This window comes from Sinocyclocheilus grahami, unplaced genomic scaffold (genome assembly GCF_001515645.1).
Source record: "Sinocyclocheilus grahami isolate Dianchi unplaced genomic scaffold, SAMN03320097.WGS_v1.1 scaffold481.1, whole genome shotgun sequence".
In the NCBI taxonomy this organism is placed as follows: Eukaryota; Metazoa; Chordata; class Actinopteri; order Cypriniformes; family Cyprinidae; genus Sinocyclocheilus; species Sinocyclocheilus grahami.
In genome coordinates, this window is record NW_015505660.1 from 1,447,189 (window position 1) to 1,457,659 (window position 10,471).

Below are 10,471 nucleotides of genomic sequence, written 5' to 3' on the forward strand. Positions count from 1 at the left end.
CCACAAACAAGAGAAAAAAATAAAAATGGAAAAAAAGACAAACTGATATGCAACACTGTCCACCTCTGTATCACTTCTCTGTGCAGACTTCTGCAAGTCATATTGCTGTCAAAAATAGAAAGTACTTTAGTGTGTATTATATAGTGTGTTTTTATGTGTAGTTATGCACTTACAGGTACTTCCTCCAAAGGACACTCATCCGAGAGGGTCTCTTCACTGTCCTGTGCTATGAAAATAAATGGCATGACAAAGTGATACACTGTCTTCACTATTGATATTGATATTTCACAATTGAAAAAAATAAATAAATTGACAAGTCCACTTACTGCTCATGCTTCAGCCACCACTTGCATGGGAACATGTAAAAGTGTGGATCTGTTATGTAAAACTGCACAAAAAGAGAAGTTTCATTACATTGAGGTACACAGGAAAAGAAACATAGCAACATTTCTTAATTTACTCAAAGTAGGTTTAACTGCCTTCCTTTCATGTCAATGCAATTCAGCCCTACTCAAGATCTACCATTTGAAATGAGTGTAGCTGGCATTTGGACTACACCAAATGCAAGGTAGCTACCAATTATTTTACAGTAGCCTATACAAAAAGAATTAAAAGCCTCTTTACCAGTAATGAAGGTGCTGCTGCTACTGCTTCCTGGCTGTGGGTCTAAGGAAGAGCTGCCCCCAGGGATGCCATGAACATTGAGTCAGTTCGCATTTAATCCAAGGGCCAGCTCAAGTGGGCAACCAATAATAGCATTGCTGATCAGTGTTTCTACTATCGATACATATCCCTTTTAAACCTCTCAATCCAGCCATACTAATCATCAACAACAACAGGTGTGCTTGAAGAACCGAATTAGCCAGATAATGATTAGCTGGATCATATCATCTCGGATGTGTCTTTTGATCTTGGATGTAATAAGCGACGTATGAAGAACGGACCCCTGAACTGCACCTTCACTTCCATTTTTCTTCAGTCTCTTTATTTTGCCCTGATATCTCTCTCTCACATGACTTTAATACTCAAGATTTAACAAAACTATACTTGCTAAATTGCCTACATGTCAAAATTAGTACATCACTACAATATCTTTAAAGAAAAATCCTAATACTGAAACGAGTCATGTTTTTCCCTTACAAAAATTAACCATGCTTTTACTATAGTAAAAGTACAGCAACCATGTTTTTTTTTGGCAAGTGGATTACCATTTGTATTTATTTTTACTACAAATTCCATGGTTCAACTATGGTTAGCGTAGCAAAAACCATGGTTAATTTGTTGTTAGCCTACCATGGTTTAACAATAGTAACCATTGTCTTTGGATTTATAGTAAAATCATCGTTGTGTTGTTGTCTGCCCTAGCTCCCCCTAAACCTATAATAAAATATGATTATTTGTCTGCTAAATTACTACTGTAACATTACAATAGATAATGATGTCCTTTATACAGTATTTTGAGTGATGACTGACGAGCAATGGGCTGCTTCTGCTTAACTAAGTAAACAAAGACAAAACTACAATAGCACATTTACAGATGAAACTGACCTGCACTTGAAACCCTGAAGAGTAGTTGTGCTTCTCTGCTCCACCTGTGCGCTTCCACAGCCCTCTCCAGTCAGTGCAGTTTGGGAAAGAAATCAATTAAATCTGTATGTGGATGTGTGTATTCAAATGTAATCCCCTTTGTAATCGTTAACATTTTCATAAGTAACTGTAATTTAATTACACATTTTTTCTTAGTAACTGTAACTGATTACAGTAACATTTATTTTGTAATTAAATTACGTAACGCCGTTACATGTAACTAGTTACTCCCCAACACTGGTTGTGTTATGGAAGAATAGTAATTCAAATACCATAGACCATAGGCAAGGTCAGTAGTGTATGGATAATTTAGAATACGAATATATGATGCATTGTCAAGGTTAAAGGTTAAAGCACTGCATGTTGTTTTTTTTATTTCTATCAGAAATCATCGAAAACTTAAATATAAAAGTAGCACTATTCTTACACACACACACACACACACACATATATATATATATATATATATATATATATATATATATATATATATATATATATATATATATATATATTAGCGATTTTTTTAGGCTATTTAATGGCAAATGTGTTCCCGCTAGTTGAAATCTATCTAAATATCTACTTTAAAAATAGGCTACATGTAATTAAATATATATATACATATATGTATATATATAATGCATTTCATAATTTATTATTGATTGATTGATTTGTTTAGTTTGGCTGTATCTCGGTTATCATAGGATATATATATATATATATACATACACACACACACACACATTTATTTATTTTTTCTGTGTCATAATTTTTTTTAGGGCTATTTAATGGCAAATTTTCATTGTGACAAATTACCCCATATAGTGTTTAAATGAATTGACAAGTAGCCCGTTCTCCCCGATTTTGTATGGCAACACGAGGGCTCCGGAGATTTGTTTTTCAACTTCATCACTTTGCATTAGTTTTCTTTTCCATTTAAACGTGTATTCATCTGAACATGCAGAGGTGTGTTGGAAGAGTGCATAGAGAGTCACGCTGTATCCTACTAATGCAGTGTTTGCGCCCTGCGATTCCCGCATGGATGAGCCACTGGCGCGTCACGCAGCGCCTTCTGTTAAATGCATAATATGATTAAATTCCCGTTTGTCCATTCCTCAACCTGTCTCCACGCGCTCGCGATGGTCTTAAGGTGAAATTACGTCATTCTAGGTGGAAACAAAGACGAGTTGAGCTCTCTGAGCTCCATTAGATGGAGAGAGAGCAGCTCCCTCTCCAAACTCCCCCTGCGATCCGGATGGGATACAGATGAAGAGAAGCCATTCCATAGCATTCCCAGTGGTCAGGTGGACGCAGGGATTTATGGTGCTGATGCGGTGTCGTGCAACTGCAAAGAAATGTTTGTGGATTAATAATGCACTTCTGAGTTAAAACATCCAGTTTTTCCGCTGTCGATCCAGAGGACAGCAGATGGGAGCGCTAAATAGGTGTGTGTTCTTTTTCTGTTGTTAGTGAATTATTATGTATCTTACATTTTGGTATTTTCAAATTGTTATGGGATGATTTTCAATCACCTTTTTTTCAGCATAGTCTCGTAATTGTGAATGTGCTCATTTGTGCAATTTTTTCCCCCAATCGATTTTTTCTAAGGCAGTGCAAATTGATTTACAGTCCAGTTATGCAACTGAAATTGCATAATTGCATGTGTAAAACAATTGTTTCTTTATGCATTCATAGTGCATTTAATTCAGTACTTCAGCTTTCTTATAAGATTTTGCAAATAATTATCTGTTATCGGTTTCCTTTCTTTTATATTCAAGATCGGAGGGACCAAATGCACAGTGCAGTCCAAATTATTACATGTGATTTATTTCATATTTCAGTTGTTTCTCCTGGACAGCAATGAGGTCAAAATGCTTTAACATTTTAAAATGTTCTCCTGAAAATTATTAGTCAATTCATGTGTCTTCTATAGAGTTTCAGAAGAGATCTCAACAATATCTGAAACTCTACTCATATTTGTTAATGATACCAAAGTCTGTAGATCTCATTATGAACTCAAATATTTCTCATCAAATTCTCCCAGATCAGCTGTCTGAGCTATTATCCATATAATGCTTTTTAATCACAAGCAATATAATTTGTATTTTTTCAGTAAGTAAACGTTGCATGTGCATTATTTCAGAATTTCTCCGAATTGTTTTAATGACAGTTTAATGACAGTAACTTGAGCTGGCATAGACTGAACGAAGATCTAAGTTATCCAGCATGATTTGAGTTGTAAAGAGCATCTTGTGCTTTAACTAAAGTATAAAAGTCTGATCTTTTGCATAAGTGAGTCACATAATTAATGTGACAAATGTATAAATGGTGCAAAATCTTAAGTGTTTCATATTCATTTTATGCCATAACATTTCTTTGTCTTAATTTTCTTAAAAAATAAAAATAAAATAAAAGTTTTGAATTCTATAGTCTCAGACTTTTGGAGCCCATTGTAAAAGTCAATGAAAACCACATATTGATCAACCAATATTCTGAGTATGTCTATGATGGTTACGGTCCTGCATCTTGATATGATTTTTATGGTAGTTTGGCAGATGGCTCACATTTCTTCAGTCACTAATCATTCATCTGTCCTCTGCAGGCTGTCCTTTCCTCACAAAATCAAGACTAAAATCAGCAATGGATGCCATGCCAGAGTATTCCCTCTTCCTTGTGAGGATTTTGGAGGAACTGGATACTAAGTACAGTACTGTTTCGTACCAAGACCTTTGTAAGTCCCTGTGTGCCAGGTTTGACTTGGTCCATTTGGCTAAGCTGAGGAGTCTGCTATTCTACACGGCATGCTTGGATCCAGCTTTCCCCGCAACCTTATTCAAAGACAAGATGAGATGCTCGGTGGAGGACCAACAGTCCAAGAAGCTCATGGTGGCGGCGGACATTGTCACCATGTTTAATCTCATCCAGATGAATGGAGGTATGGCCAAAGACAAGCTGCCGATGGGTCCAAGACCCAAGTTTCACAAGAACCAGTCTTTTGAGTCCTGTCGATCTGATACGGATGTGTATAAATTCAACGATAATGACAGGGGGTACAACCTCTTGGACACCAGGGGTCATCATGTCTCTCGGAAGTCACCCTGCCCAAAATCTGACTGCAATAACTGCCAGCAGTTTATACCAACCTCAGAACCCAACTTCCTCTTGGGAGTCACCAAGGATCTGAAATGTAGGGCAGCATCACTGGATAAACTACAGCATCTGCCTCAGTACCCCAGCGTCAGTCCTCCTCCGTGCGAGATGCAGAGCACTTACTTCCCCATGGACATCGACAGCGAGTCAACAACTGACCAGGAATCTCTCCATGCCAACCCAGGGATCAAGGATGTCTTCGTGTCTAGCAGAGAGCCTTTCACAGTGCACTCGTGCATGCAAAAGCGGAATATCTTCAAAGAGGATTTCCACAACCTTGTTGCCTTTTCACCCCACGTGATCACTACAGAGTGCAGAGCGAATTCCAAAGCTGGTGGTGAGTACCATCACAGGAGGGAGCTGAACAAGCCTCCCACTTTCTTCAATCACAGTTTCGAGCTGCCGTACAGCAACCCTTACTTTGAACCCGTCAGCTCACCCATTCAGAACAAAGCACGGGTGAAGCATGAGAGCCTGGACGACTTGCAAGCATCCACGTACTTTGGACCTACAACGGTCTCTGAGTGTGTGAGCAGCAGGAGGATTTCGAGCAAGCATGGAAAACAGCCAGCCTGGCCTGTCAAGAGCTTGAGTCTCAATACCGAAGAAGGTCCTGATTTTGAGAGGTCGTTTTTGAAAGGCAAAGTGGCAAAGGACAATCACTGTCATAACGTCAGTGCCATGGAAAATGACCAGCACTTTCAGTGTGCAAAGGTCAAGCCCACTGCCTCTCCCTCAGGTTTCCCCAAGAAGTTCAATGGAACCAAAACAAAAGAGATTACTTCTGTGGCTTGTGGACCCACTGTTGAGAAAAGAGAGGTTGGGAAAAGGTACAAGGACAAGAGTGTCAACTGTTTATCGTTTCAGTCGAGCAATGTGGACAATGGCATGAGTGTTGGGACCCAGACGGAACAATCCGAAACTAGGAAAGCGAAAGATTACGCAGGTCACAACAAATATGGAGAGAGGCCTCCCTTCAAGCACTCAGATGAAGACTCTGAGATTGTCAGCGACGATATCAGTGACATCTTTCGCTTTCTGGATGACATGAGTGTGTGTGGCTCTCTTGGAGTTGTGCAGTCATCGTGCTACAACAGCAACGGCTCACTGTCTCAGGTGACGAAATCAGACGGGAACAGCTCACCTGAACACAACACTGTCAAGCTGGGCAAAACGGGCATCAAGCTTGACTGCCTCTTCCAGTCACTGGAGAACTCAGATGATGAGCTCAAAGAGAACGTCTGCAAACTGGTACTCAGGATTGGCGAGATTGAGAAGAAGCTTGAGTCTCTTTCAGGGGTGCGAGGGGAAATCTCTCAGGTCCTCTCGAAGCTTACTAGACTGGATGAAAAGATTCAAGAACCGGAGGCTAATGGGAAATCAAGTGATAATGGTCACGTGGAACAGATTAAGACTGACGTGAACCTCTCGCCTCACGTTTTCCAGTGTCACACCACTGGACACAACATGAAGGTGGAAAAAAGCCCAGAATGGTGCTGCTCGGAGACTGATGGGAGCGAAAGCCTGAGGGTTAAAGCTTTAAAGAAGAGCATGCTCACACGCAGGTCGTCCAGGTCACTAACCGAAGAGAACAGCGCCACTGAGTCCAAAGTGGCCAGCATCACCAACTCCCCTCGAGACTGGAGGACTGTTTCTTACTCCAGTCACACAGGGGAGGAAGGGAAAGAAAGAGACCGGCATAGTGAAGGCAAGGACAGACATAGGAAACCCAGAGAGGTAACAAACCAGTATACTGAACTTTTTTGTCATTACTGCATGTTGAATTTGCTGTTGTGAGTGTTGTACCCCAGGTTCTGCATTGCATTATTATCTTATTGTCTGAATCACTCAATTGGTGCATTTCTTTTTTAATGACTGATTGGCAAAACCGACTAATTAGATCACAAGTGTCTCAGTCTATATCCAAAATAGACAGAAATCTTACTTTGTCAATGAATTTACTGAGATGACTCACACACCCATATTGACTTTAAATGAGCTCAGAACTGATACTACATTTACATTTACATTTAGCAGATGCTTTTATCCAAAGTAACTTACAAATGCGGACAATGGAAGCAATCAAAATCAACAAGAGTGCAATTACGAGAATACTGTGCATTACATGTATACTATGCAGTCAGTGTTTTGTGGATTCTGGTCTTTTCTATCACAACATAATTGCATCCAAGACTTTCACTTTGATACTTGTGTATTTGGTGTAAAGAATTCAATTTTATTTGAATTAATTCATATTTTCAATTACATTCATTCAACTAGTTTATAAAAGTCACACTTGAAATTTCCAATTTTAAATGTTAGATGATAATGTTAACTAAATAAGATAACTAAACAAAATTATCAGCATGATAAATACAATTGGTTGCAAGAACATTCTTTGTGTGGAATATGTAATGAAATGACATTTGAGGTCTGTACCATCTGACAGACCACAACTTTAATTTTCATATTGTTTGAATTCTTAAGAATTAAGTGATCATTAATTGTGATGGTGTGAGTGCATATGCTAAAATCAAGGTTTAGTGCCCATCATTGCATCCTGTAGGATTTAGTCTGTCATATGAGCTACTGGGACACATTTTAGCAAATCTACCATTATATTCTATTCATTGATTACTTGGGTGTAACATTTTTTTGGCAATAGTCTTGGTTGCTGTGCAAAGACAAAAATCCAGCACTGACAGTCAATCGAAAAAACAAACAAACAAACACTGGGGTAAACATAATTATGGCTAGCACCCACTTACCTGGTTTTAAGCAAATCTGTCGCGACTACACTAAGGATGTTACGTCACCTTCTTGATGTTAATGAACCAGGCTGAGAAGGTTGTTAGATTTCTCCTACACCCATACATGGTTTTGCATTGGTTGACACCCCTAGGTGGTTATGCACAATTATCCTCCATCACTTCCCAAAATACATGCAGGCATGTTGTTTTGGAAGCAAGCTAGCTTTAATATCATATCTTTAATAGTTCAGCCATGGTCTCTTGTGGTGCAATTATCAGACAATTTACCTATTCTACCCTACGGGGGCACAGACTGAGTGCAGGGCACAACAGAGAATCAGACAAATAATTTTAATTAAATCCCCCCAGAGGAACAGGGATTTCATGGCAAATTGGTCCTGTAAAGTATTTACCAGCTCTCGAGTTAGTATGTTGACACATCTATAGACTAAAGCTTCCGTGCTCTGCAGCATTGAAAAGGCTATGTAAACAAGCTCAAGGATTCAATGAATACAGTAAGGCAGATGAATACATTTCTTTGTTCACCACTTAAAGAAGGACTCAAGGTGTCAGAAAAGCAAGAAATTAGTTTCTGGTGATTTGTCTCTGAAGACATTTGCATGGGATGCCACAAAAAAAGAAAATGTGTTATGTTATGTTATGTTATGTTATGATTCTATTTTATTTATTTCCTCTGTTGTGTGCTATTTTATGTTATGTCTGTTAAGATTCTCTTGACGTTATGTTTTTTATGTTATGGTTAATTTTTGTTTTGTTTATTTGTTGTTTTGTTTATCTTCTCTTCTCTTCTCAATGTCTTTTTTTCTTCTCTTCTCTTTGCAATGTATGCAACACTTTCCCTTCTCTAGTCTTGGGAATATTTTCATGTTTTCTCAGTTTTCCTCCTCTGCCTCTTGTCTTCTTGGCTTATTGCCCAGGTTAGATGCCTGCCAGATCCTGTATCGTCCCTTCTGATCTTTTTGGGGAACTCGCGAGTGCCAAAAGTCTCTGCGCTCTGGGAAGATCCAAGCTGTAGTTAATTTTAGTGAATGGTCGCACAGGGACCTGGTGGCTAATCAAACTTCATTCACATTAATGAGAACACAGTTGTCGGATTGAGGGAAGTCGTGGCCTAATAGTTAGAGAGTCGGACTCGTAACTCAAAGTTTGCAAGTTCGAGTCTCAGGTCCGGCAGGAGTTGTAGGTGGGAGGATTGAATGTACAGCGCTCTCTTCCACCTTCAATACCACGACTGAGGTGCCATTGAGCAATGCATCGAACCCCCAACTGCTCCCCGGGTGCCGCAGCATAAACATGGCTGCCCACTGCTCCTTGTGTGTGTGTTCACTGCTGTGTGTGTGCGCTTATGATGGGTTAAATGCAATGCATTAATTCCGAGTATGGGTAACCATACTTGGCCTCACGTCACTTTCACTCACTTGTTCTGTGCCTTTTGAGGTCACCCTAATTTAAAGGTGAGATGTGTGGTTTGAGTTTAATATGCAGAGTTGACCATAAATAAGCTATTTACATGTTAATTTTCCTGAAAACTAAGCATATTGGGTTTTGTGCCACTATCAAACATTGATCTGTTAGTTTGAGCTTCCCGAACAGCTGACAGTAACATAGATCCACTGACCAATGGCTTGAGTTTTGTTGCGGAGCTATCTGTCTGCCTGACCAATAACAGAGGGGAACTGCAATTCTGTTTCTTGACACTTGTGCTGTAGAAGCTTTTTTTTCATCTTTCATTTAAAAGTATTGCTTTCATGGATTTAAATCAGCGCTGTTCAATGGGGTTCGAAGCAAACAGCTCGTCTGCCAAATATCTATTCAGCTATGAATTTTTTGGTAAATGTTTTTCTGGGTTAATGTGAGTCTTATTGTATGCATCCTGTCGCTCTCTTTGATTTTCTTTCTGTCTGTATCACCCGGTCTCTAATTCACATGAAGTTGTTACGCCAGCCTTTTAGCACGACTTCTTTATGAGAGAGAGTGCAGCTAGTGAAGCCAGACGATACGAGAGAACTGTCATTTCCAGACAGGCTCTTAGCACAACATCCCTTTCTTCTCGCAAAGTGCCCTTGATAAAGGGCAATGCAAACCTTTTTTCTTCAAGCCCAAACAAAAGTGCCAGCTAGCCAAGCGATAAGCTCATGTCAGTAGTAGTCAAGCTAAAAGCACACTTTAAATATTTGGCGGGCAGAGTTTAAATAAGCAAGGCATTTAGTCGCTTGATTTCAAGGCTATCTTCAATGAGGTTTTAATTAAGACTGTGTGTGCCCGTTCAACTTCAAATTGTGTCGGACAAAGTATGCTCTAATTAAAGAAAAGTGCCCTGAATAGGCTGATGGATTTACATGACAAATTTAAGGACTATATATTTGCAAATGTGTGGATGTTTCCTGTGTAAATCTCACCGTTACAACAGGTTGTTGCGGTTGATTGCCAGTGTTTTGGTAATTGATTGCCTAAGGTGTTCTGCACAGTGTATTATATTATTTGTATACAGTACTATTGTAGTATTATTTGTTAATATTTTGAATCATCTTTTATTTTTTTATAAATGTTAGTTTTCATTTTTAATTTTAGTGTAAGTTTTAGTAACTTAGGTTACTAAACTAAGTATGTGCTTTTGTTAGGTTTAGTACTTTGTTTTTGAATATTTCTATTTAGCTTTAATTTATTTTTCAGTATATTTTAATATAATTTTTTATATCATTGTAGTATTTATTAATATTTTGAATTAGATTTTATTTGTTATATTTTTTAGTTTAAATATTAATTTTAGTTTTAGTAATTTTATGTGCTTTTGTTGTTTAGTACTTAGTTTTGCAAATATTTCTATTTAGTTTTAATTTATTTTCCAGGTTTAGTACTTTGACATCAACTTATTTTTTTGTATTATTTATATACTATTATACTATATATTAATATTTTGAATTATATTTTATTCGTTATATTTTTTAGTTTAAATATTAATT

At 38.2% G+C, this 10,471-nt stretch overlaps 1 protein-coding gene across 1 annotated transcript; it reads left to right on the top strand.

Moving 5' to 3' along the window:
• The first annotated feature begins 2,881 nt into the window (after positions 1 to 2,881).
• On the top strand, positions 2,882 to 7,230 carry LOC107553778 (UPF0258 protein KIAA1024-like). The gene is made up of 3 exons (XM_016236085.1): positions 2,882 to 3,032; positions 4,190 to 6,474; positions 7,225 to 7,230. Exons 2-3 carry the CDS (start codon positions 4,228 to 4,230, stop codon positions 7,228 to 7,230), a joined length of 2,253 nt encoding a protein of 750 aa, XP_016091571.1. The 5' UTR covers positions 2,882 to 3,032; positions 4,190 to 4,227.
• The last annotated feature ends 3,241 nt before the right edge of the window (positions 7,231 to 10,471 follow it).